The 27,345-nt window shown below is 46.7% G+C and overlaps 2 protein-coding genes and 1 long non-coding RNA gene across 9 annotated transcripts in view; 2 read left to right on the forward strand and 1 right to left on the reverse strand.

The window, feature by feature from the left end:
- Positions 1-3,782: 3,782 nt before the first annotated feature.
- Positions 3,783-17,006, reverse strand: CCT5 (chaperonin containing TCP1 subunit 5). Its single transcript, XM_077879586.1, has 12 exons — positions 16,864-17,006; positions 16,420-16,770; positions 14,093-14,153; positions 13,436-13,600; positions 11,745-11,943; positions 9,945-10,137; positions 9,715-9,864; positions 7,329-7,448; positions 6,472-6,657; positions 5,737-5,874; positions 5,081-5,261; positions 3,783-4,055 (listed from the first exon to the last, which is right to left on the reverse strand). The coding sequence occupies exons 2-12, from the start codon at positions 16,522-16,524 to the stop codon at positions 3,928-3,930; spliced, it is 1,626 nt and encodes a 541-aa protein (XP_077735712.1). The 5' UTR covers positions 16,525-16,770; positions 16,864-17,006; the 3' UTR covers positions 3,783-3,927.
- Positions 7,559-13,593, forward strand: LOC144302329 (uncharacterized). Its single transcript, XR_013369177.1, has 2 exons — positions 7,559-8,597; positions 8,891-13,593. It is a non-coding gene; the product is annotated as an uncharacterized LOC144302329 (long non-coding RNA).
- Positions 16,803-27,345, forward strand: part of ATPSCKMT (ATP synthase c subunit lysine N-methyltransferase) — a 193,798-nt gene continuing 183,255 nt past the window's right edge. For 3 of the 7 annotated variants that reach the window (XR_013369173.1, XR_013369174.1, XM_077879593.1), the window contains exons 1-4: positions 16,810-17,004; positions 21,332-21,618; positions 25,516-25,653; positions 26,870-26,920. Coding sequence is in view for 5 of the 7 variants with exons in the window: in XM_077879593.1 (XP_077735719.1) it covers positions 16,989-17,004; positions 21,332-21,618; positions 25,516-25,653; positions 26,870-26,920 (492 nt within the window). In the remaining 2 variants the exon portion in view is untranslated. Of the gene's footprint in view, positions 17,005-21,331; positions 21,619-25,515; positions 25,654-26,869; positions 26,921-27,345 lie in introns of all 7 variants that reach the window. The other 4 variants (XM_077879592.1, XM_077879594.1, XM_077879590.1 and 1 more) reach the window with 4 other exon arrangements.

Here is a 27,345-nt window from a genome sequence, read left to right on the forward strand (position 1 = left end):
TGGTCAGGCGAGCCCCGAGGATCCTCACTGCAAATGGCAAGCCGAGGCTGGCAGCGGTCACTCGCACTGGCCCCAGGTCTGCAGATCTGGAAAGGCCAGCTTGCTTCCCCAGCTGCCCAGGCCTGGGCCCCGTGTGTCCCCCCGCCCTCCGTCGGTGGGACCGTGAGGAGGTTGGGGGGGGCTTCCTACCCCGGGGTGGGTGCCACGGCCCATCTGGAACTATTTCCAATCAGTCCTGGGGCTCCGGGAGGGAGACCCATGGCATGTCTACCCTGAAGACAGGGACCAGAAGGGTCCCTGCAGCTTCAGGGATCCACACCCACCCATTCTTCCGTGGCTGGGTTTGCGGGGTGCCCATGGGACTTACAGTCTTCATTCTTTCCTGTGAGGACACATGGGTGATGAGACAGGCCCCCCTGGAAACAGGGAGCAGTGATGTGGGCCTCACTGGGGTAGGGAGCCGGAGAGGAAGGAGGGGAAGGGGGAGGGCACAGCGAGCCATCTGAGGCCTGCTCAGGGGTTATCCGGGATGGAGAGGCGGGGCTGTAGGGAGAAGTCTGGTTCGGGTCCACCAGAAGTCTGGTGTTTGGGCTGCAGATACCCCAGTGAACAGTGGCTGAGACTAACGGGGACGTCTCCCCGACAACACTCCTTAATTAGCTCCAAGAGTGGTTCAGGGCCCTGCCCTTCTGCGCCCTCTCCTGCCAGCGGGGCTCTGGGCTCGGCCTCACAGCACCAGCCAGGGCAGGGGGAGGGCACGGGCTCTCTTCCTGTCCCTATTTTCACGAGGGCGGGAACTCTTCCCCAAGACTCCCCCCTTAATGTGGGACTCCCAGGCCCCCAGAACTGTGAGAAGGCAATGTTCAAGCCACCATCTGTGGTAATTTTGTTCAAGGAGCTAGAACTAAGATAGTTATCCACGTCTGTGGCTCACTGCATCATTCTTGGGAAGATGTCATCTATCCAAGTGTAACCAGGTCAAAGGTCATCCTCTCAAGGACCAACGGTGTTTGTGGGAAAGGTTAGTTCGGCTGACACGACCACACGGATGTGCTTTCCACTCTGTCACAGAACGTCAGAAAGCTGTTGCCCCAGGCCGGGAGCCAGGATTCTGTGTGTGCGCTGCTTCGCGAGGCCCTCCTTCTGGCAAAGCGGCTGCTGCTCCTTGGGTGCTGCTGAATGAGCGCGGGCAACGCTGGGAAAGGCAAATAAGCTCTTTGTTCGTATAAAAGTGCTGGGGACCTCATGGCCACCTGAGGCGGTTCAGGACCTGAGGAGTCTGGGGCCGCAGGTGAAACTGCTGCCAGGATCTGTGTAAAACACGTACAACAGCGCTTAGCATCAAGTGCTTCACACACCTTCACTCTGTGGTCACCTCCTCCTGTGCTGGTGGACCTTGGAGACGCTCCATGTGGCGGCCCCCGCTTCACTCTCTTGTGGTGCTTTAGGTGTGTCCGCTACGCGCAGGCCGCCTCCAAGCAGCACCTAGGGTGGAGCAGCACCTCTCCATGCCTACGGTGAGCTCGTTACTACCACGCCGCACCCTGCCCTGGCCCAACTCCCGGTCCTTTAGTGGAGCTGGGTCACCGGGAACAGAGAAGGACGGAGGATACAGAACCCATTGCACACAGCACACTAGCTTCTCGGCCCCTCCAGAGGCAGCTGCAGTGGTTGCATATAACTAAAGGCCAGGCTGTTTCGGAACATGGAATAAACCCAGCAAGCATAGGAGTTGAGAACTAGCAGGCAAGTGCTGTCCGCTGTCCTACGTGAGTCTGGCCTCGGGGACACGTGCCTTCAGCCCTTGCCACACAGATGTTGGTCGGTCGAAGCACAGGGACTGATCCTGCACTTTGTGAGGAAGCTCTCTGGGACTGTGTGGCCATCAGGAGAAACGCTGGTGTCAGGTGGAAAGTGAACAGCTGAAGGCAAAACACACGTGTCCCACCCCGCACTCCTGGTGTCATGGGTCCCAATCTGGGCTACTGAGACTCCAGAGCTTCTCCATCTGACAGAAGACTGGTTTCTTTTACCCAGTGTCCTAATGTTCATTACAGTGCTGAAATAAAGGTTCTTGGCACTATGTATATAGAACTTGACAAGAGAATTGTAACCAGAGTAAAAAGCTCACGCTGCCTTGGAGAGGTCCTTACCTGAAGCAAAATCAGAAGTCTGTGAAACATCTCTAGTTTTCCTGTTCATGGGCCACGTGGTTTCTCTCAACCCCCAATGCCGCTGGGAACACGCGAGGCCCATGTTGGGAGACGGGTGGTTTCGTGGCTTTTCTCATGCAGTCCTGAACCCCTTCAGGCAGGACCGGTCCACAGCAAGCCGCTGTGCTGTCTGCAGGCTGGAGTAAGCCCTTGTAAGCAGGGTCTGTAGGACTGGACCCCAGATCTAGAACCGACGCACCTGGACGCTGTGCCAAGCCTAGCAGTACAGGTGATAATAGTGCAGGATACATTTGAAAATGAAACAGACCAGGTTCTATGTGCAGGTTTGTTTTTTTCATCTGTTCCTGATAGAGCGTGTGAACACGCAGGTGGGGAGGGGCAGAGGCAGAAGCAGAGTCCCCGCTGAGCAGGGCACCTGGCAAAGGACTCGAACTCAAGACCCTTGGATCCTGACCTGAGCCAAAGGCACATGTTTACTGACTGAGCCACCCAGGCAGCCCAGCATTCAGGAAGTTTTAAGCTTTCAAAACTGGACTGGCTATTCCACAACATTCTACAGAATAGCTAAGCCGCAGGAGCCTCACACTTCACCAAACCACCAGTGCGGTCACAGAGAAGCAATGAGGACCCTGGCAGGACTCATTACCATCCAGGTTCACAGAAGCAAACTCTGAATGGTCAGAGGTTGACGTGGACAGCAACAATTCACCTAATTATAATCATTGGGCTAGTCCTGTCAGCAAATTCTCTCCCCTGAAGGCACTCAAACTCTATCACGATTCTCCAGAAAAATGAATCTAGAGAACCATGCATAGGGCACAACAGTGTTGAGAATGAGCAGACCCGGGAGCCAGACCACCTGGGTTTGACCCAACTCTGCTGCTCAGTGGCCAGGAGGTGGGAGCAGACGACAGGTCTCCTGGAAGCTATGAGAGAACGTCCTCCCAGGGTGGTGAGAGCAGCATTAGGGTCCAGCTCACGCCCAGAACAAGGCCTGCTCAAGGGCTGCGTCACGTTAGCCCATCACCTGAGGAAGGAAACAGGTCTACCCACGCAGTGATGAAACCTTTCCTTCCACTCAACCCATTCCAACCTCCACTTGTTTTCTCGTTGAAGGAGGCCCCAGCTGGGCCCTGAGCCCACCTGGCCTCTGGGCATGATGGCTGTCTGGGGAGGGCCTGGGGGAATCTGTGAAGCCGGGATGCACGCTGGCCTCAGCCCTCCTGATCCACGCTCCCCATGCGGCTGTACCCTAGGAGCACTGAGGACACCCTGCAACCTCGTGTGGCTTCCCACACTCTTCTCAGACGTGTCTCTACGATCAAAGCAACCATCTATTCAGAGGTGCAGCATTTGAGTATGTTATAGGATCAAGCCCATAGTCATCCAATAAATCTTGAGAACTCAAATGTTTAAGCTGTTGAAAGTACCCACATATTAAAAAAAAAAGATCCGCTCAAACCCCTTAAGGCATTTGATCAGTACAGTCGGGTGTTTCTTGAACAGGAGATAACAGTTGTTTAAAGGGATGACTTTAATGGAATGAATACAAAAGCTTCTGAGGTAGCACCCCCACCACTGAACATCTCTGAACAAGTAAAACCATGGTTACCAAACAGCTATTTTTATTTACTGTCACATCTACAGTGTCTGAAAAAGGACAGTAATAAATAACTGCAGATGCGTCACAGGACATCCCTTTATTCAGTCACAGCAGTGGGTCTTACTACTACATCTTATTCTCCAGTTTTCCTTATTCTTCAGATTCCCCAGGCTTCCGGATGTCATCAATCTTCAGAATCATTCTAACCATTTGTGTTGCAAGAGAGATCTGCTGCTTTTTGCCAATCAGAGTTTCTATGACATGTTGCTGCTTCATATCTGGAAAACACAGATTATCCTAAATGTATTTATTATTCATAATTTTGCTCTCATTTATACAATCATGCCAAAACTTAAAAAAACCAATCTACAAGAATCCCTCAGTCCCAGCTACAATTTCAGAGGAACAGGACTGAACCCAGGGGCCAGAAAGCTGTGGGAGGCAGGGACCTCTCTTCAATGACAAGCTCAAGTGCTGGGCGACTAGCTAAAGGCCTCCAGAGACCTCTCACCCACAAAAAGTAGTCACTAATAACATCATTTAGTAAGGCCAAAATAAGTGAAAAAACCGGACTATACCTGAAATTCAAATAATTCCAAAGGCCTAAAAATTATAAAGTTCAGTAGAACCAGGCATTCAAGTAAAAAAAAAAAAAAAAAAAAAAAAAAAAAAAATTTGTCTGATGAAGAGTTACTGCTGTTATTAAAATCCCTGGCCATGAACTAAAGCCCAGAGCACAGCTGCCATTCTAAGCGAAAGCACAAATCCTGATCCCGTGGTCGGGGAGAAGTGTCAAACTCTGGGCACACCCGAGTACAGCTATCACCGACACCACCGTCCAACAAGCCCCAGCTAGGCCAGCCTTTAAACTACGTGAGCGGCTGCAGCGCAGCACAGAGGAGAACACTCCATGATTTGGGGACATGACCCCAGAAGCAGCTGAGTGGGAGAAGTCCATTTCAGAGCTGCTTCCCATGATGCCCAGAACCTACCTGACAGACATCTGTGTAAAAAAAGATAGGAATGATTTTCTAAAAACCAAAGATTAAAATGGAAGCCATCTTTGGTATGAAACAGCACATTGTAGTTTAGTCATTAAAATGGGGCTATGTTGCCAGGACTAGCAGACTAGCCAACTCCTAAGGTAATAAAACATTCTAACATTCAGGATCTGAATATCTTAAGTGCATAAGTATTTAAAAAGACAGAAGATGCTCCCACAATGCACTACACACAGTATAGCCAGTACGAAATCACTCAATATGAACCAAACAGAGCCCTCCAAGTTGTGACAGCGCCTCACCATTTGTACCCTTGTGCAAACAGTCAATCCCAAGAGCAGGGTTCATCTCTTTCACTTGTCTGGCTCGGACCTCGGTCATAGTCTGGATGGGATTCATGCCACTGTTTTCGGAAAGGGCCATGGGGATGACCTCCAGGGCATCAGCAAAAGCCCGCATGGCATACTGCTCCAAGGTTGGGCACTAGAAGGGTATAGGGTTATGGTTAGTGTGCTGTGCAAAAAACAATTAGCCAGCAAACTTGGAAATGTAGTTAAATCACATCCTTTGAAAACCTAACTCATGAAGAATTCTAAGAATAGGTTAATTTTTAATCTATCAGAATATTTAAATGTCACCACACAGTGAGGAAAAGGTATACATGTGAGAGAAGTCTCAAATCAGCTATTTTGTTATCATATTCAATTAACTTTAAACTTCAAACAACATAACACCACCGCAGAGTTACTGTCAAGGCTGGAATGGCCGAGAATGCCAGTATTTGGTAACTTGTACCTGAGTATGTGGGTGAGACCCACAGACCAGGCGCTGGTCACCCACAGCTATGGTGCCTTGTTTACGTGAGTCCAGGTTCCCCCGCCTTTGCTCTCAGCACCACTGCCTCACCCACCCCAGTCCAGAAATGCCTTAGTCTGTCATGAGCCCCCACAGGCCTTACCTTGTCTGCCTCTTGGCTAACTGCCAAGGCACAGGCTATCTCAGCAGCGCCTCCGCCATACACCACACGGTTATCACGGATGAGGTTCCGGATGACGCACAGGGCATCGTGAAGGGATCGCTTTGCTTCCTCGATGATCTAAGGGAAGACAGCTTTGCCTAAATTACTGTTATCACAATCTGTTTGTTTTAGAGTCAAATACTCCTACCCCCCCACCCCCCGCCCCAATTAAAACTGTGCTGGTTAAGAACAAATGGAGATAACAGGCCAGAACATTCATTACCAGGCGGTTTCTATCTTTACCACCCCCCTTTTCTCTGTAATGTAGTTAAAACCAGGCAGAGGCAGCCAGGGACTCATTCTGGGTGTGACACACAACCAAGGGAAGGGGCCAACAAACCCGAAGCTGACCAAGAACCTCACGAGTGTAACAGAGCAGGATGCACTAAGTATCCATTCTCCAACAAGGGAGACATTACCAGCAGTTATGTCCTTAGGCCCTAACTTTCACCAAAGCGACTCAGAGGCCAGGGTGCCTTGCAGAATTAATATTAGGTTGTGGTCTTTGGTTATTTTACAATACAGTTTGGAAAAAACAAAAACAAAAACAAAAACCAACAAACCCCAAAACCCCCAAACACACCCATCAAGTATATCTCAGTTAAATATGTTATGGACAAAGCAAATCAGATACCAAGAGCAGAACAAATACCGGACAAAGAAGCAGATTCTCACCATCTTATTTCCTCCTCTGATGAAAACGGTCACAGCCCTGGAGTTCTTACATTGCTCAATGACCAGCATTTTGTCCTTAGTTGTCCCAAAGGAGATCTCTTTTACGAGCCCAGCAAAGCCCAGCTTCTCAGAAGTGAGTTCTGAGAACCGTGGGACAATCCGTCCTCCCGTCGCGATGGCGATCAGCTAGGTGGGGTGGGTGAGGTGGAAAAGGGAAGAGGACACTGGTGAACCCCAATCTTTCTACTTTAGACCGCAGATGAGCTAAGCTCCACCTAGGACCACCTGCTGCATGCAAGTGCTAACCCACACCAGCCCCAAATGGCAAGGTCAACCCCAAAGCCACGTCCAATCAGCATGCTTCTGGAGAGGTGGTGTCGGGTCTGGCCCCATTACCCTGCAACACTCCCCATGGCTCTTAACTGCCTCTACCGACTGGACTGAGCCGTGTGCAGCGGCCTCTCACCAAACCTTGGTAGCAGTGAGGACCAGGGGCCGTGTAAGTCTGGACATGACCACACCTGGGACAACTGCCAGCATGTGGCTGACACAGAAGTAGGCAAGACAGGTCTTCCTGCCTCAGAGAGCCAAGTGGGATGACATATGGAAAGCACTTCTAAGTACCCTGGAACACCCGAAATACACTGCACTTTTGTTAGAAAAAAATAAATTTTTACAAATAAAGATTTCAGCACTTTTCTGTCTCCCCACTCCTCTTCCTCTAGTCTATGGAGCCTGGGCACAACGAGGTTACTGAAGGTGAGTGCTATCACAGCAGCCCTCCCGCCCCCCCATATGCACAGGCATCGTAGGCTCAGCGCCTGCATTCAGAGCACTCTTCACACGGAGCTTCCTACCTCTATTTCAGGTCCTCCTACCCAGCGAACTGCAGGCAGGTTATTCTGAAGAAGTAAATGATTTGCTTCATCGTCGAAGCCCCATTGGCAAATAGCTAGGTTAGCCCCCGTTTCTTTAATCTGGGGAAAAAAAACGCCAATCATGTTAATAAAAGTGTCCCCTGTGCTCGGAAGATGGGATGCACAGTGGGGTGTTTAAGGGGGCGCGTTAAAACAGAAAAGAAGAAACACCCAAGGGTCTACTTTCTGTCAGGCCCAAATTCCAAATAATGAACAGGTACCAATGGGAATCACCTGAAAATTTTTTTTAAAGAATTATTTGAGAGACAGAAAGAGCATGCAGGCACAAGCACAGGAGGGGAGGAGAGAGACCTCAAGTGGACTCAGAGCCCAACACGACCCCGACATCAAGACCTGAACCCAAATCAAGATGGATACTCAACTGAGCCCCCCAGGCGCCCCTAGAACACCTCAGTTTGTAAACTAAGTTGTAAGAGTCAGTAATTCACACTGAACCCTGTGGTTACAGTGAAATAAAAACAAAGACTTGTCAACAAGGCTTAGCACACACCGGGGCCCAGGGTGACAGCTGGGTCTCACCACAAATACCCTTGAGACAATTTCATTCATGTGTTTAACAGAAGCAGCATCTTTGATACACGTCTCTCAACGTGGTTTACTCTCCACTCTCCCGAGTGAGCTATCCTCTGTGGATTAACAGGCGAGGCCCCCAGAGCCGATCCCGCCGCTCACCCCTGCAAATGGCTCAGCCACCTGTCCCGGGAAGGCAACCATGACCCAAACTGTCTGTGCATCTCGCCCTCGGCGGTCGCCTGTGGTAGCCGGGTCACACCCCATGTCCATTACTCCACTGTCTGCACCCAGGCCTCTTCAGTCTTCCATACTGGCTCTCTGAACTCTGTCTGTGAGCAGCCCACTCAATCTGGCACTGCTTCTGGCACATTCCTGCTGTGAACAGCCTGTCCCCTGAAACCAACTTGCCTCAGTTCTCTCTCCTCAAATGGTTAGTTTTTCCCTCCCATGTGCTCAAAATAAGAGGGGTCCTTCTCGGTCCTCACAGCTACTGTCAACATTCCTCTTTGGGCCATTCTCATTTAGAATGTTAGCATCTAGTCCTATTGTTCCCAGGACCCGGTACATCCACCAACACGATCCATCCAACTCCTTTGGCCTGTTAGTTCCTGCCATCTTCTGGCCCAGAGCACCTCGGCTGGCATTTCCACGGCAGCCTTGTAGCCCAGATAATGGGTTTGTATTTACAAACTCCTGCCAGCACACTCCACGCTCTCATTCTTGCTATTCCCTGCATATGCCAACCATGTGTTGCTTCAGGACCTTTGCATATACTGCCCATGGCCACCTTACCTCAGCCTGGAATGCTCTTCACAGATACACAGCTCTCTCACTTAAGTCTCTGGCCACATGTCACTGCCTTAGAGAGGCCTTCTTTTCCTTTTTAAAAAGACTTTACTAAAGAGGCTTTCTTCAACCACTGTCCTGAATAGAGCCCCACCCACTTTCTCCTTATTCTGTGCCTCAAGATCAAGAGCTCTGCTTTATTCCTTGCTGTGTCTCAAGTACTTATGACAGTGCCTACAGATCGTGTAGGAATAAATGAATACAACTACTCCTGTGAAGACAGACATCAAGATAAGTTTCTAACCTGTTATGTTTTAACGTAAGTTATGTTTTAATTGATACCATGTTCATGGAGTGCTGATGCTGTAAATTCCCAAGGGCAGAGTTCCAAAGAGGAGCCACTGTCAGGGTATGCACGCGCAAAATATTAACAGCCAGAGAAGAAGAGACAGGTGTTTATAATACTTTGACTTGTAAGAACAATGAGTTAGAATTACTATAATTGCATTCTAGTTTAATTCTTGTTATTCAGAAAAAATAAATTCTTATTACTCAGTAACTCTTTTCCCTACAGGTTGTATTTAGATGTCTGGAACACATGCTAGTGCTAAAGCTATGTTGGAAGTCAGTCCAAACCCTGGGCAAACCCTGGGCATACTAGCTTAGAGGGGTCCAAGGAAAACAAGTGTTGTAAAATCAAAAGCACAGCATAAAGTAACCAGTCCACTCTTTTAGGCACTGTACGCACTTACCATTTTAAGACAAAATCAGATTTCTTTCCTCCTTAAGCCTTTCTGTGCCCTTTGTTTTCTTCTGTCAACATTTATTACTTTTATAACTCAAAAGTGAAATAAGGCAGCTCATACTGTTAACACGTTTTCTGTAGTCACATAACGAAGTACTGAGACAATTTAGGTAGCACCATGTGTTATTATCATCCACAGATCTACAGCTAACTGTATCCCTTGAGAGCCTAAATTTTACTAAGAGCTACAGTAAGACTTACTTGTTGAATCATTTCTTCAAACTTCTCTTTTTCGTATTTCTGAAGAGCTTTATAATCTTCTACTGAGGTCACATCCAGCTTATGCTTGGTCTTTGGTTTTGGTGGTTCAAATGGACACGTGAGGATTGCAATCTTAGCATTTTCTACTTGCTGTGAGGAGAAAGAAAACCCTTAATAAGTTGGTGAATTTAAGAATGAAAAAAGTTTGAGGTTGAAAGGCACAGACTTACTTTTGGCATCTGTGGATGACTGAAATCCTTGTCCACGATCACACCCTTAATGAGTTTAGTGTCTTCCAGCCTCCCGCCCACTTTGCCTTCCACTTTGATTAGCTCAAAGTCAACGTCTCTACGCTGCATGTCGGCTACGGTGAGGACTGCATTCACGGCGATCTCAGCCATCTGCCGGTGACAGCTGTTAACCCTGGTGAAAACAGAACAAGCCTTTCACATTCCTTGACGACTGCTGTAACCAAAGCAGGGCATGTAATAGGACGTGGTAACTCATATACTTCATAAAGCTAAGGATGCTCAGTGTGCAGAGAGCAATGCCACCAGAACTTGCACTTTCAGCAAGGGGCAGGACTTCTTAATCTGGGGTCCATGGACCCCAAAGAGAACTGTACTGGGGATGGAGAAAAAAAAAAAATCACATCTTGTTTAAATGAGGTGCAGCACTTAGAAGCAAGAAGCCTTGACAGGGCTGCACCTTTTCAAGAACTTCCATCAACATCAGTTACAGATTGGGGAGGAGGGAGCGGTGGCATTATCTTTTTTTGAAACCTTAGAAACATTTGAACAGATTGCTCAATAAAATTACTTTGGTTCTGGAAAAACTGCAGGGAAATTTAGTACTTCAAACACAATGCCTGAAATCCCAAGTCAGTTTAGAGAAAAGATAACCACGACACTCTAAAAGTGTTATTAAATCCTAACTAAGGGATTTATGGTATTTTGTTTTATGCTGAATATATTTGGCCATATATTAGTTGTTCCAAACATTTTTTGTAGTAAAGACCTATGCGTCCTTGGATTTTATAAAGACCTGCAAAGAAAGCAAGGTCAATTTATAAAGCTCTAACAACATGAGATTTGTTGTTGTCATTTCACCTAAGGGTAACACTTTCCTTCCAGAACAGCACTCTACTTGTGAGAGGCCATTCCCCTAGACAGCTAATCTCAGCACCTGTACAACAGGAGGCACCCAGCACACTCGAGCACAGCACTGCAGTAGAGGTCTCTCCTTGGGGGAAAGGGAGCAACAATTTTTGTTGCATTCCTCCTGACATCTGAGTCAAGACTATGTCTTTCTTTTTGCTAAAACTACCACACATACAAATTAAAAATTAAGACATTTCTTACGCTGATCTTGATTCAAAATAATCAGTGTAATAAAGCACCTCAGGCTTGATTTTTATGCTACATCACAGCAAGAACCAGTAAATCTCTATTGTTGTTCAAATAAGTGTGTCTCTTGGCAGAGGCTGCTTTGAGTCTCCAGGGGACAGGAACTGTGTCTTTGTGCTCTCAAGACAGGCAGCAGGCCTGATAAATAGCAGGCATTATGCAGATGCTGAAAACACCCAATGTAAGTCAATTTGAGGACTGTCCCTTCTTACTAAATTAAAATTCTGGACCAGTAACTTGCTTGTTCAATAAGTGGAAAGTGGAACCCCTAACCCCAAATGGCTTCCCAGCAAAGAAATGGTAAGAAGTGTGTTGAAAGTTAACATTCCTCAAGTAGGACCATTTTCTGCTTGATTTCTAACACCACCTAACCTGTTAAATGAAAGAACTGTATCCCTTACATATACTGTGGTGAGGATATAATACCCAAACCTAGAACTTCAGTTTCCAACTAAAACAGACACACGTAGCTAGACCTGTATTAAAAACAAAGCAAACCAAAAAGCAGTGCACGGAGCCAGTAGGAGGCTCCCAGCGGCCCTCTGAAAGGATGCCGTTAGTAACAGGCACACATGTTCTGCTTCCTCTACAAGTGCTAACAGTGGCACTCTACTGTCCACGTACACTTTGGAGCCCAGTGTGGTCTTTGCAGTCTGAATCAGGGGCTCAGTGTCCTTTATGTCAACAAGGACACTATCGCTGATCTTGTCCAGGTGCTCAATAGCGATGCGGGCGGCCTGTTCGTAGCCGTCGGCGATCCTGATCGGGTGAATGCCTCGGTCTAGCAGCTGCTCGGCTTCCTCCAGCAGGGCACCAGCCAGAACTGCAGACAGGAGAGTGCAGGAGCAGATATCAGGAGAATGCTAAAGCTTATGTGATCAATACAAATTAGAGGCTACCCTAGAAAGATGAAGGTTCTGGAACAAAGGTAAAGGTATCTTGGAGGCTGAGTGATTTCTTAAAAGAGAGCCTCTAGTTCTGCTTTTAGCAAAGATCAAATACCTCACCCCTTATAAATGGGTGTTTAGCTCTCAGTGATAGACAGAATGTAACCGATAAAATGTAAAAACATTTTTCTAAGGGCAAAAACTTCATGTGTCTCCCAGGTCAAGAGTTTTCTTTTTTTGTTAAGGAATCTACATCCAACATGGGCCTCGAATTTACAACCTCAAGGTCAAGAGTCACACGCTCTATGAAGTGAGCCAGTCAAGTACTCCTCCCAGGCCAGGGATTTCTATTCAAATTTATGTTGGTGGTAAAAGGATTCAAGAATGTATTTATGATTTATCTTCCTCACCATCTTCCTTCCTCTGAAGTTTTAGACCCATAAAGAGGAACACTACTATTTGCTTTAATACTGCTATACTCCAAGCACACCCACAACAGTGCTTGGTACCCAGTAATTGTTGAATAAAAAGGAATTCAAATCTCATCTGCAGAAAAGATAATAACATTAAAGCCTTCTACCTTCAACTTAAATATTTCTGACCTTCAGAAAAAATGCAATGGTAAAATGAAGAGTTTATTTATTTACTAACACCATTTTGCCACATTGGTTTTCTCTACAAATGCGCACATGTATTCTATTCAACTACATGAGAGTCAGTTGTAGAAATCCTAATACATCACCCCTAAGTACCTTGGCATATGGCTCCTAAATACAACAGCATTCTCCTACAGCATTATAATATAACTGTCATGCTCAGGAAACTTAACAGGGCACTACTCTGATATGGATAATCCAAATATCCTCCCATGTATCCCAAACATCCCTTACAGTTAAAAAAACAAAAAACACCCACATTAAATCAAGTGTCATGCATTATAGCTGGGTGCCATTTTTCTTTCGCTTCCTTGATTTAGATTTAGTCGTTTGATTGATTTAGAATAGTTGTTGAACTCTCCCTCAAATCCTTCTTGTTCTTCCAGAAGGACTTTTGGGCTTTGTATTGAGCATTCAGCTTGGATTTGCATGACTGGTCTCCTCATGACTGGATTTTTTTTTTTTAAAGATTTTATTTATTCATGAGAGACGAGGTGGGGGGGGTGGAGAGAGAGAGACACAGAGAGAGAGAGGCAGAGACACAGGCAGAGGGAGAAGCAGGCTCCACGCAGGGGGCCTAATGTGGGACTTGATCCCGGGATTCCAGGAATATGCCCTGGGCCGAAGGCAGACACTAAACCGCTGAGCCACCCAGGGATCCCTATGACCAGATTCAGAGTAAACATTCTTGGCAGAGTCAACATTCTTGGTGTGTGTGTGATTTTTAACTAACACCTCTGAAACAAGGTATCAGCCTATTTTGCTTTCTTACCAACCACCCCTGTGGTCCCATCTCCAATTTCATCATCCTGTGATTTGGACAGTTCAACCATCAGCTTGGCAATCTGGTGATCGACGTCCATCATGCTTAGAATGGTGGCACCGTCATTCGTTACTGTCACATCGCCATCCTTGTCCACCATCATTTTATCAAGTCCTAAAAAGATGGCAATGTTTACCATGGCATTAAGCAAAAGAACAAAAATAAAATCTGTACCAAGAACTAAAAAAAAAAAAAGACCTCGAGTTACTTCTTATTTACAGAACTCATACATAAGAGTACCCACGTGCACTCTTTTAGTTTGGTGACTACAAAGCAAGACACCAGAAGCAATCTGAAGGGTGAAAGCCAGAGAAATGGGGGAACAAAAGGAGCATCACTAAGTGTAGTATTAATCATAACAAAGGACAACTATGATTTGCAAAATGCTCATGAAATGATGTGAAGAGGGAGAAAAAAACCCTGACCTAAAACTATCTGCACTTACGATTATAAACATGTCGAAAGCCTGGAATACATCATACAAGTTTGTTAGTGTTGGGGGCCTAGTATGCCTCCTGCTCCCCATTCCAACTTTAAAAAAAAGGGTTGTATCTACTGTCTATAATTGATTAACACTCATCAAAACACACAATGTTAGCCTCTTACCATTTGGTCCAAGTGATGTTCTCATTGTATTTGCTACAGCTTTTGCTGCCATGATATGAGACTAAAAAATGAAACAAACAAAAAAACAAATGTTCAACTTACATGCAATTTTAATAATTAAAAGCATCTGATTGTTATAAAATTTAATCATATACTTTGCCTTCTCTAGAAGCTTCTATATCTAAGAGGCAACACACTAAAGAAGTGCGGTAACCTTCACAACTACATCTTTACTAGACCATTCTTACGTAAAAGAACCAGAACCTGGTACTTTAACTCAGCACTTCTAAGAGGCAGGTTCTCTAACCCGCCCCCATTTTACAGCTGAGAGCACAGGCAGTCCAAGCGGACAGGCCTTGCGAGACCACTCTGCAATGCTAACTTTATGTGATGAGTCTGATGTGCGTATATAGCAACCTGAACTATCCGGCTAAAGTGCACTGCAGAGACGTACCCCTCTCTGACCCGGCCCAGCCAATACAGGACCTGTATGTGAAAGTCATCCTTGCTTGTCATGTGCGAAGGGTATCAGTACAGTAACAGACTCTTGCAAGCATCCTCTCCTGTTTGCACATAGAATCAGGCTCATCCCTCCACATGTTTCCTTTGCTCCTAGTCTTGCTGTCGCCAACCTGACCTGGACCCACGGCGCCCTACAGAGGTCCAGGGTCTCTGATCTCACTTCCTACTGTTTAGATTCACTTGACATCCAGCTACCTCATCCATCTTCCTCAAACGTGTTACCTGCCAGTCGGCAAAGCTTCAGGGACTCCCTAGTGCCTCAACACTGAAGTCTGAAGGCTTAGGCGTCTTCTTCAATGCCCTCCACAATCTGAGAGCTAGTTCCTTCCCACTGCTGATGGGCCATGCTTGTTCCCCAAGTATGGTCTCCCATCCCTGTAGTAAGGGCCACAGGAGGCTCTCCACTCATCAAAACCCTGACCAACTGTCAAAGCAGTTCAAACACACAGGTTCTGTGAAGCCCTCCTCAGCACTCCATCTGGCAGGTAAGGAAAGACACAAACTTCCCGGATCCGTGAAAATGGTGGTAACCATTAAATCACACATTGATGGATCTGTCTGCATAATGGACTTTTAAAAGGATAATCACCACAGATCAGCAGTTCTTAACCATGGACGATTTTGTCCCTCAGGAGGTAGCCGGCAACGTGCACAGCTGTCTTTGGTTCTAACAAATGGGGCCGGGGCTGCTCTTGGCACGGATGGAGTGGGTAGAGGCCCGGATGCCGCGCACCGACCCGCACAATGACTGGGCCCCCAAATAGTAACAATGCCAGTGCTGAGAACTCTGGCTCTAGACCACTGCTCCCGAGTCCGCCAGAGGCGGGCTGGAATCACGGCCCCAGTCTCCATGAACTATGAACCCTGAAGCAGATTCTTAACCTCAGGGCCAGGTTTCCAACTCCATAAGAGAATACCCATCTCAGCACGAGGGTGACAGAGGAGCAGAGTACACGGTGGCAGGGAAGGGCACAGCTGGCGCAGAGACCGCCGTACACACCACGATGCCACGCGGTCCTCCCGCTGACTGCCCTAGAGAAGCGCACCGCCCCCGCCGACAAAGGAGCTTCAGAGACGCGGGGCGGCGGGTCCTAAGGCCAACAGCGAGGGGGCTGCACGGGGTCTTCGCTCGTTTAAGACACCAGCCGAGAGAGGGCCCGTCCTCACACCTCCCCCTGCCTCTTCTGTTCAGATGCCCTCCTCACCGGGACTGCGCCCCCCAGACCCGCCTGCTCGCACAGCTGTGCCCTACACGTCCTCCCGGGGCCAACACGCCGACCGCCGCGTTCCACAACTTCCAGCTGCGGGCAGCGGCGGGCCTTGAAGCAGGCTGCGCGCTCCCTCCCCGACGACGCGCCTGCCTCTGCCGCCCCCGCCCCCGCCCCCGCAGGCTGCCCGCGGCACACTCGAGGCAGGGACCCCCCCCGCACCGCTGGCCCCACCCGACGGGGCTGCAGCCGCACGCCGCCTGCCGGACCCCGCGTCACGGTCCTGCGTGGCCGCCTTCCCTCTGGCGGGGTCGGCCGACGAGCAGGGGCTGCAGAAGCGCTCGGGGGCGGGCGCGCCGCCCAAACACCCAACTGCGCCCCCAACGCAGGAGGGCGCGCGCGGCTCCTCCCGGCCCCCACGCGGGGGCTGCGGGCTCGTACGCCGGCCTCGCCCGAGCTCGGAGAGCGGAGCGCAGGGCCCCGGGGCGCAGCGGGGCCCGACCCTCCCGGGAGCACATGGCGGAGCCGCTCCCAGCCGCGCGCAGGCGCAGACCCCCGCCGCCTCCCTCGAGCCTCCGCCCGCGGCCAGCCCTTTACCTTGAGGGCCTCGAGCCCCATAAGACGAGACTTGCGATCCTGATCCTTGATGATGAGAAAAGGACGCCCATATTCATCGAAGGCGAGGGTCCCGACCGACGCCATGGTGCCGCCGCGGCGCTTACTTTCCCCAACCAGCGGAGACCGCTCCGGAACCGAGCACACGCCTTCCGCTCGCGGGAGGGCGCAACAGTGCGCGCAGGCGCAGTCCGCGCCGCCTGAGACTTATTTTTCACTCGAGACTAGTTTGACGCTGGACAGTACCTTCTGGAATCAGAGGCCTTAGGAAACTTCTATCATTCGGGAAGCTGTGGGGGGGGGACTTCGAAGACACGGGCGGGAACCTCAAACCTACAAGTCGAGAGTACATGGAACTCATTGGCCAGAGCTGTTCAGTTGACGGCTTCTAGGTAGTGCGTCCCAACGAGGAACTCGTTTACTTACTGCGTTACTTTCTCCCTCCGTCCCACCCCGGCTCCGAGCAGGTGGTAGAACCCACTTCCGGATTTCCGCCCTTCCCTCCTCCCGCGCACTCCCCCCTCGGGACGCAAGACGCAGGAAATCTCGCGATGGCGAGAGGAGGCGGTGAGGCGGCGGGCGCGGCGGGCGGCTGGGGCGGCTGGGGCGGCGGGCGCCCCGTCGGGTGGCGCTCGGCGGTGCAGGTCGGGCCTCCCGGGAGGGAGCGGGAGCCGCGGTCCGCTCCCCTGAAAGTCGGAGCCTGCAGCGGCTCACACCGGGGGGACCGGCGCGGCCTGGCCGGGGCTCCGCGGGCGGGACTCCGCCGCCGGTGCGTCGTTCCGTGCCCGCAGAAGTGGCGGGAGTATCCCCCCTGCGGAGCCCCCGGTGCAGGGAGGCCGGTGCCGGCCCCGAGCAGGTTCGGCTGAGGCGTCCGTTAAAGCTGGCCCGGCTTCGCGCGGACAGCCCGGCCCCTCGGGCGACGTGGTGGCGCCGGGAGGCGCGCGGATGCCGACTGCGGAGGACCCTGTCCTCCAAACCCCTTTCGCCTCCTCTCTTTTCTTTTCTTTAATACCTGTAGGCTTTTGTTGGAGTTCGATTTGCCGGCACGGACTGTAACGCCCAGTGCGCGTCCCGACACTGCCCCCTCGTGCCCGTCACCCGGTCGTTCGCCGCAGTTCTTTTCAGGGCGCTGATGGTGACCTGATAGTTGACAGGCTTGGCTTCGGCCATAAAAAGGGACGCAGTACAGTTGGCCCTTGAACAACCTGGGGGCTGCGGGTGCCGGCGCGGGCAGACCTGTGCGGCGGAAAATGCATGTATGGCTTGGCTCCCCCACAACTTTACCAAGACCTGCTGTTGCTGGGAAGCCAGTTGGCATATTTTGTGTGTTATCCGTGTTACATACTGTATGCTTACGATAGCCCGAAAATACCTTAACATCATTAGGGAAAATATGTTTATGGTGCTGTATCAAAATAATCACGTTCCAGTGGACCTGTGCAGCTCAAACCGGTGTTGTTCAAGGGGCTCCTGTGCTGCCCCGTGGATCTTGAAAGCATGATGCCAAGTGAGAGAAGCCGGTCACAGGAGCGCATAGTGTAGGACTCCGCCGCCCGCCCCGAAAGTCAGAAGGGGAGCTCTGCAGAGCCGGAAGGTAGAGGAGCGCGAAGGGGAGGGGAGACACCTAGAGGTTAAGGGCTTTCTTCTCCGGTAAAGACCTCGTTCTAAAATCGACTGTGAATGGATAAAGAAGCTGTGGTCTATGTATACAATGGAATATTACTCAGCCATTAGAAACGACAAATACCCACCATTTGCTTCGACGTGGATGGAACTGGAGGGTATTATGCTGAGTGAAGTAAGTCAGGCGGAGAAGGACAAACAGTGTATGTTGTCATTCATTTGGGGAATATAAATAATAGTGAAAGGGAATATAAGGGAAGGGAGAAGAAATGTGTGGGAAATATCAGAAAGGGAGACAGAACGTAAAGACTGCTAACTCTGGGAAACGAACTAGGGGTGGTGGAAGGGGAGGAGGGCGGGGGGGTGGGAGTGAATGGGTGACGGGCACTGGGGGTTATTCTGTATGTTAGTAAATTGAACAATAAAAAATAAATTTAAAAAATATATATTTGTTAGGATGCTAAAAAAAAAATAAAAATAAAATCGACTGTGGTGGTGGTTACGCATATCTCTGAATGTACTGAGAATCTTTGGATTATGTGCTTTAAATGGGCACATTGTAAATTCATTGAGATTGAAGGACATCTCAACGAAGCTGTTAGAGATTATGGAGCCCCCGCCCACCATAGTGTTGAGACTAAGGTTAGCAGCTAACAGTCATCTCTCTCTCTCTCTCTCTCTCTCTCTTACTTAGAGCAGTAAGGACTTCAGATGCATTATTTTAAGTGTTCAGATAACCCAATGACCCAATGAGCGTAGTCATATTTTACAGGTAAGGAACCCAAGCCTTGGCCAAAACTTAGCTCATGTTACACACTGGTGGAGTCCTGTGACTCCAGAACTTTATGACTCAAATCCTTTTAACCACTGTATTGCATAACTGGGATACCCACAGGGTAGTTTTGCAGAGGCATGGCAGATGGTGCTTTCACTTTTTAAAAAACAATCAAATACAGGACTATTTACTGTAGCGAGTAAATTCCTCCATTCCTCCAGCATCCATTCAATGCTGAAAAGTATAGCCAAAAATTTCTTAAAACTCTTGCCTTCTATTAAACACTGTTACCTTCCAAATCTGTGCTTTTATTTTACCTCCAGCACTAGCAGTGGACTTTTGTTGTTCTTGTTTCTGAGTTGGTTTTCCACTGTGAAACCAGTTTTAAAACTCATTTTAGGGGACTTCAGGAGTCAAGAAGAAAGCTCCACTCTGTGTGAGATGCTGGTGGTTGGTCAGTTGCCTTGGAGCAATGACTCACTGCCGTGGGCTAGCTTGTTGTGTGCCCTGTGTTCACATTTGAACCTCACAACGTCGTAGCAGATCACCACATTCATGGGTATGGTAGGCAGACCACCCCCTCCCACCAGTAGGTCCATGTCCTCAGCTATGGAACCTGTGAATATGTTACACAGGAGAATTTATTTATTTTAAAAAGATTTATTCATTCATGAGACACAGAGAGAGAGGCAGAGACACAGGCAGGGGGAGAAGCAGGCTCCTTGAGGGTAGCCCGATGCGGGACTTGATCCCAGGACCCCGGGATCATGACCTGAGCCAAAGGCAGACGCTCAATCACTGAGCCACCCAGGTGCTCCACAAGAAAATTTATAAATGGGGTGAAGTTGGGACGCCTGGGTGGCTCAGCGGTTTAGTGCCTGCCTTTGGCCCAGGGTGTGATCCCGGAGTTCCAGAATCGAGTCCCACATCGGGCATGGAGCCTGTTTCTCCCTCTGCCTATGTCTCTGCCTCTCTCTCCGTGTCTCTCATGAATGAATAAAATCTTAAAAAAGAAAATAAATGGGGTGAAGTTAGGGCTTTGAGATGGGGAGGCTTTGTGATGGCTTGTCTGAGTGCACCCGGTGTCATCACAAGGGTCCCTATAAAGAAAAGGGAGGCAGGAGAGTCAGAAGAGGTGTCCTGATGGGAGCAGAGGTGGGGTGATGTGGGGCCACTGGCTGAGGAATGTGGGCAGCTTCTAAATGCTAGAAAAGGCAAGCAAATTGATCCCACCCTCGAGCCTCCAGAAGGAACCCAGTGCTGCCAGCCCACTTCAGACTTCTGACCTCCAGACCTGTATGATAATAAGTGCAAGATGCTAACATTTTTTACTGCAGCGTTGGGAAACTAATCCAGTGGGCCCTTTGGTTTACTAATTCCTGAAACCATGGATATTAACATCTTCCAACGACAAGAATCTAATGTTCTCCCCTCTCTTATTGTCTTCTATTTTCCATGATGCCTGTGTTTTGGGCCTAACTTCATCTTCTCCACTAGACTGTGAGCTGCTTCAGGGCAGCCTTGTTCCATGTGGGGCTCAGCATGTAGCTAGCGGTGGGCACTGCCAGCGTATACCAGGCAGTGTTCTAAGTGCGTTTCTTGCGCCTACTCGTTTCATCTGCATGGTCACCCTGTAATCCCCGTGTTACAGAAGAGAAAACCAGGGTTCAGAGAAGTAAAGGGTCCTACCGTTAGTAAGGTGCAGAGCTCAGGTCCTTACTTTGAGGTTATGCTCTTACCTGCTGATTTGCTCCTTAATCGAAATTTTTTTTCAAATCAATTTCAGCCCCCAGAACTTGAGATCCTCTTAAGAATGTATTTTAAAGAGTAAAACTCCAGAGGAGGCTATTTTTGGTATCATTCTCTGTTTTCAAGTGATTGGAGTTCACTTTATTCCATACTGGTGCATTGAAATGATTATTTTATCTTCTGTTCTTTTTGGATCTTCTTTAAAAATCTTTTCATAACCATACTTACTATTTTTTAGTGAGACCTGATTTTAGTCTCTATTATTTGACAATTGTATTAGTTCGACTGGACTGTAGATACCTCACCAATTTTGATGTGGATTCTTTATATCTTATTTGAAATAGGGTAGTAATTAGACATTTTAATATTTGTGAAGCTTTGTTCTACATCATAAAAATACAGAGTCCTTGGTTAACGCCTTTATTAATTGGTATTTTTATTGAATTCATAAAATACCAAAGAGGGACAAATACATTGTTTTCTTAAGGATGATTAAAAAAAAAGTACGTTGGAAAGAAAAGATTTTAGATTCCCATTAGAATTGAATAATTTTCTCTGAAACACTTTAATTTAGTTGATGGAATTAGAACTCATGGAATCCTACATTTGTAACTTAGCCTGTATTCAGCTAAATTATCCTTCTTTAAACAGTGTGAGTTTGTCAATAAGAATTATAGAAAAAAAAATACTACCTTGGGATTTCAGGTTTGGTGTGATGTGTGTATTTCCTGTTTGCTTCCCATCTAGGTACATCCCCTGAAATACTTGAAGAAACTCAGTTGGGATGTGTTCTACCTACAAGTCTTGGCACCAACAGTTTGAAGAAAAGCAGTTGGGGAGTTTTAATTACTGGGATCGTTGGTGGGACGCTGGTGGCGGTGTATGCTGTGGCCACACCATTTCTAACACCAGCCCTCCGAAAAATTTGTTTGCCTTTTGTACCTGCAACTACAAAGCAGATTGCAAATGTTGTGAAAATGCTGCACTGCAGAAGAGGATCCCTGGTTGACATTGGTAGTGGCGACGGGCGTATTGTGAGTTATGCTAAGATACTTTAAGGTTTTGAACCAGAGGTTTTAAAATTCCTTTTTTCTTTTCTTTTCTTTCTTTTCTTTTCTTTTCTTTTCTTTTCTTTCTTTTTTCTTTTCTTTCTTTTCTTTCTCTTTTGGTATCAAGTTTTTATTTAAATTTTAGTTTTTTAACATATAGTGTAATATTGGTTTCAGGAGTAGATTTATGTACAACGCCCAGTGCTCATCACAGGTGCCCTCCTGAATCCCATCTAGCCCATCCCTGCTTCACCTTTCTTACGAGGTTTATGCAAAGACCTACTCAGTCTCACAGTTTTTTTTTTTTTTTTTTTAAAGATTTTATTTATTCATGAGAGAGACAGAGAGAGGCAGAGACACAGGCAGAGGGAGAAGCAGGCTCCCTGTGGGGAGCCCGATGCAGGACTCTATGCCAGGATCCCTGGATCACGCCCGGAGCCAAAGGCAGATGCTCAACCACTGAGCCACCCAGGTGTCCCTCAGTCTGACAGTTTAATAAAATAGTTGTTTATTTTGTGTGTTTGGCCAAACTATCAAACCCTCCAGTGTGAATTGGAATTTATTTTTTTAGATTTAAATTTTCTGAAAGTGCTCTGTAGATTTGCCAGGCAAAAAGGAGCAATTATTTGGTAATTACGAAATTTTCTAATAAAAAACTTAGGCTAGTAGAGGTGACATAATGAGAGGAAACACATTGAGTCATGGAGTTTAACACAGATGTGTGCTTCTACGTTTATCTATTACACATACGTAATAATTCCTACGGGATCATTAAAATAGGAAGGAGCCTGTGCATTAACCCTCCCTTATCCGAACCGGACTTTTAGGGTTCTCAGCTCACCGACTCCAGCTGAGAACCTATGAGATTCAGGGCCACTGACAGGCCAGCGGGTGTCCCAGAGCATGGACACGGTGGCACTGTCCTTATGCCTCCATCCAGTGATGACTCGGAAATTGAGGATGCAGTAGTCAAGGCTCGCATTCTGGAAATGTTAGTGTGGAGACCAGCAGGGGTGTGACTCCTCTCACCATCGCCTGGAGCATAGACCTTGCAATTTCATCATGGTGACCTGATGGACACAGGGTGAAAACAGAGCTCTATTTGTTTTTAAGAAATCAAGAGAGGTTGGGACGCCTGGGTGGCTCAGCGGTTAAGCTTCTGCTTTCAACTCAGGGCGTGATCCTGGAGTCCCGGGATTGAGTCCCACTTTGGGCTCCCTGCATGAAGTCTGCTTCTCTCTCTCTGCCTGTCTCTGCCTCTTGCTATATGTCTCTCATGAATAAATAAAATCTTAAAAAAAAAAAAAAAAGAAATCAAGAGATGTATATATGAACCAGGACGAAGTTTTAAAACCCAGATTTGAATGCTTGGCACATCCTAGTTGTATCTTCATGGTTTCCTTTCCTTCTTAAGGGGGTGACGTTGTAGTTTTGTTTTGTTTTTTTAAACTTTATTTATTCATAGAGACACAGAGAGAGAGGCAGAGATACAGGCAGGGGGAGAAGCAGGCTCCACTCATAGAGCCCGACGTGGGACTTGATCCAGGGTCTCCAGGATCACGCCCTGGGCTGCAGGCAGCTCTAAACCGCTGCGCCACCAGGGCTACCCCGACACTGTAGTTAACTAGGGAAATTACTGTGGGCAGACAGCTCCATCAGGTATGCTCCCTTGAAGAGTACTGGCGAGACAAAATGAGCAGAGACTCCAGGACCAGCCCACTGTCCTCACTTTACAGAGTGAATAGTCACCTACAGTTGACTATTCTTGACTCATTCCATTTTCCTTTTACTTGCTTTCAATTTTGAGTGAAGGGTCTTAAAATACTGAGGAAATGTGTAAGTAATTGCAGGTGCTTATTGACAGGTCATTTTGATTGTAAATTACAACTAGCTCACAAAACACTCTCCCAGGCAGATTCATTTTGCCTGGTGCTGTGCTCTCATTGATGGAGAGAGACGGTGGGTTTTCAGCAACTTCTCATCAGACCTGCCCGGGGGTTGGCCAATTCAAAAGTGCTTTTTCCAAAACAGACCTGACGGTTGTGCTGCTTGAGGTGAAATCTTTGACAAAAACATGAAAACTGAGTTTAAATCAGCATTATCTCGTCTATAAAGCTACATAATTTTAGAGATATATTGTTAAGTGGCGTTTGAATAAAAGAAGAGCCTTTTGATTGGACATTTTGTGATTATAGACCATAAATAGGAAGCAGTCATATTATTTGACCATGTAAGTTGATGTTTTTCTTTTTTTAAATTAATTTAGAAATTTTAAAATTTCAGTATAATTAAGTGTTACTAGTTTCAGGTGGATAATATAGTGATTCAGCAATGGTGTACTCGTCATGACAAGTGTACTGTTAATCCCCTTCACCTACTTCAGCCCCACCCCCAACTCTGTTTGTTATCTATATTTAAGAATTTGGTTTGTTTGTCTCTGTATTCATTTGTTTGTTCATTTGTTTAAGTTCCACATATGAGTGAAATAATGGCATTTGCCTTTCTTTGACTTATTTCACTTAGCATCATACCATTCTAGATCCCATCCATTCATTGCAAATGGCAAGATTTCATTCTTTTTTATGGCTGAATAATATTCCATTGTGTGTTTGTGTGTGTACGTGTGTGTGTGTGTATACCACTCTTCCTTACCCATTAATCTAGTAAGTGGATATTTGGGCTGCATGAAGGTGAATACTTCCATAATTTGGCTATTGTAAATAACGCTGCAATAAACATAGGGGTACGTATATTTTTTCAAGTTAATGTTTTCATGTTCTTTGGGTAGATACTCAGTAGTGGAATTACTGGATCATATGGTAATTGTATTTTCAATTTTTTGAGGGCCCTCCATACTGTTCCACAGTGACTGCATTCCCACTAATAGTACACAAGGGTTTCTTTTTCTCCACATCTTCATCGACACTTGTTTCTTGTGTTTATGATTTTAGCCATTCTGACAGGTGAGGTGATATCTTATTGTAATTCTGATTTGCATTTCCCCGATGATGAGTGATGTTTAGCATCTTTTATGTGTCTTGGCTATTTATATGTTTCTTTGGAGAAATGTCTCTTCATGTCTTCTGCCCTTTTTTTTTTTTGATTTTTATTTATTTATGATAGTCACACAGAGAGAGAGAGAGGCAGAGACACAGGCAGAGGGAGAAGCAGGCTCCGTGCACCGGGAGCCCAACATGGGATTCGATCCCAGGTCTCCAGGATCGCGCCCTGGGCCAAAGGCAGGCGCTAAACCGGTGCGCCACCCAGGGATCCCATGCCCATTTTTTAAATTTAATTTAATTTAATTTTCAGATCCCCATTTAATTTAATTTATTTATTTAAAAATTTTTTTATTGGAGTTTAATTTGCCAACATATAGCATAACACCCAGTGCTCATCCCACCAAGTGCCCCCCTCAGTGCCCATCACCCAATCACCCCAACCCCCTGCACACCTCCCCTTCCACTACCCCTTGTTCATTTCCAAGTTAGGTGTCTCTCATGTTTGTCACCCTCACTGATATTTTTCACTCATTTTCTCTCCTTTCCCTTTATTCCTTTTCACTAATTTTTATATTCCCCAAATGAATAAGACCATATAATGTTTGTCCTTTTCGATTGACTTATTTCACTCAGCATAATACCCTACAGGTCCATCCACGTCGAAGCAAATGGTGGGTATTTGTCGTTTCTAATGTCTTCTGCCCATTTTAATTGTATTGTTTGTTGTTGGTTTTTTTTTTTTTTGGTGTTGAGTTATATAAGTTTTTTACATATTTTGGATACTAACCCCTTATTGGATAACATTTGCAGATATCTTCTCCCATTCAGTAGGTTAATGTTTTTCTTCTTACCTAGAATAAACACAGGCCTCTTTCTGCAGGTGATAGCAGCTGCCAAAGAAGGATTCACAGCTGTTGGTTATGAATTAAACCCATGGCTAGTTTGGTACTCCAGATACCGTGCTTGGCGAGAAGGGGTTCAGGACTCTGCCAAATTTTATATATCAGATTTGTGGAAGGTATGTAAGGCAGAGAATGGTCCTAGGAAATGGCAATCAAAACTTTGTAATTAGTATGATTAAAAACTGAAGAATGTATTAAAAGAAAAATAGTTAAAATAGAGCATAATGTGAACACGTTTTAAATGGATAGATTTACACACCAACCCTTTTAGAAGTAGAAGCTTAAGATTTTAGACCTGATAGGTTATGTGAATTCTAAGAATTTGCTCAATTAAAAAAAATTCTCATTTCTATTACAAAATGATGAGATTTTAAAAATCTCATATGGAAATCTTATAAATTATAAGCATTAAGTTGTTGATGTTCTTGGTAAATGGTAGACTTTGTGTGTGTGCATGTGTGTGCCTACAGAGGTCTGTATGTGTGTGGCTGCATATGTATATGTGTATCTACAGAGAGGTGAGTGCAAAAGACAGAATCTACTAACTTTGTTATGTTTTTTTTCTGGTTTTCATAATGTATAAGATACTTCCCAGTTTATTTGTACTCTAAAAAAAATGTCCTGTAGTTTTGCTTTAGAAATGCTCCATAAAATGTTTTTTCTTAAATAAGAACTTCCCACTGTAATATTGTCATCAGTAGCTTATAAAAATTCACATGAGTTTTGCTTGCATTGTTTTTTATTCTGTATATACATAAACGATCTCCCTGCAGAGTAAATAAGACTTTTATTGGACAATAAGAATTTTGACTGGCAAAGCACTCACCCCCCCCCCCAGTTTTTCAACTAAAGATCATTTTATTCAATTTTTACTTAGTATTTTAGAGGAGAGGGACAAGAATTTTAAGAATGGCTAAACATAAAAGACAGGTGGTTGTCCTATGTCACATGCTCTTGCTGAGCTAGTTTGGTGATGGTGAAGAGTAGAAAAGTGTGGACTGGGGCACCAATGGCACAGGGCAACTGGCGCGGCCACCAGATGGTCACTGGACGAGTCACTGGCATTTCCGACAGGTGACCCCTGGGCAGACCCTGCGTGGAGCATCCTTGAGGATGACAGGAATGACTTAAGGGAGGTGTCTGGAGAACTGTAGTGGATTGAATTAACAGACACGTAAATGTGGATTTCTGTGAAATCTTAAAGGGAGCCACTCTTTGTAAAAATCCTGCTATTTGTCGAAATGGGAAATTGCTACTCCTTTTGAAACAAAAGTTAAGCTTGATGTTTGGCCTTTTAAAATTAACCTGTGCATTATTGCCTCTCTTTTTTAGGTTACTTTTTCACAGTACTCAAACGTCGTTATTTTTGGTGTGCCTCAGATGGTGAGTATGCACCCTCCTGTCCCCTGGTTGGTTGGGTGTAGGTCTTGGGTAGACCCTCCAGCTCTAACAGGTCACATCTGTGTGGCTGCCCATCCATGTGGCTGCCCGCCTGTGTACCCAACGGCAGCCCCCTCACCCCCAGAGATTCTGGGAGGACATGGGATTTCAGCTTGCTGGCTTGACAAAGTACCGTGGGGCCTTAAAAGTATAATTGTAAAAGGGGCAGTCATGTTGTTCAAACTTCTGCTTCAGATCAAATTCTCATTGATCTACCTAAGCCCTAAAAACTCCAATCTGGAAACTCCTGTATGACCTGCCCCTGTCTAATGTAGTTGGAGATTTTCGAGGTTGCTCACTTAATATCCAGCTGAAGTTACTTGGGAGAGTTAATGGCATGTTCCCTTCGAATTGATCAGGCCTCTGGT

This window comes from Canis aureus, chromosome 31 (assembly GCF_053574225.1).
Source record: "Canis aureus isolate CA01 chromosome 31, VMU_Caureus_v.1.0, whole genome shotgun sequence".
In the NCBI taxonomy this organism is placed as follows: domain Eukaryota; kingdom Metazoa; phylum Chordata; class Mammalia; order Carnivora; family Canidae; genus Canis; species Canis aureus.

What these genes read in the sequence shown, in the direction of transcription:
- CCT5 (XM_077879586.1), bottom strand. Translation starts at nt 16,524, where the DNA reads ATGGCGTCGGTCGGGACCCTCGCCTTCGATGAATATGGGCGTCCTTTT. An exon ending in TGGGACCACAGGGGTGGTTG is followed by an intron (nt 11,944 to 13,435) that starts GTAAGAAAGCAA and finishes TCCTGTCTGCAG; the next exon opens with TTCTGGCTGGTGCCCTGCTG. An exon ending in TTGAAGAAATGATTCAACAA is followed by an intron (nt 7,449 to 9,714) that starts GTAAGTCTTACT and finishes TTTTTTCCCCAG; the next exon opens with ATTAAAGAAACGGGGGCTAA.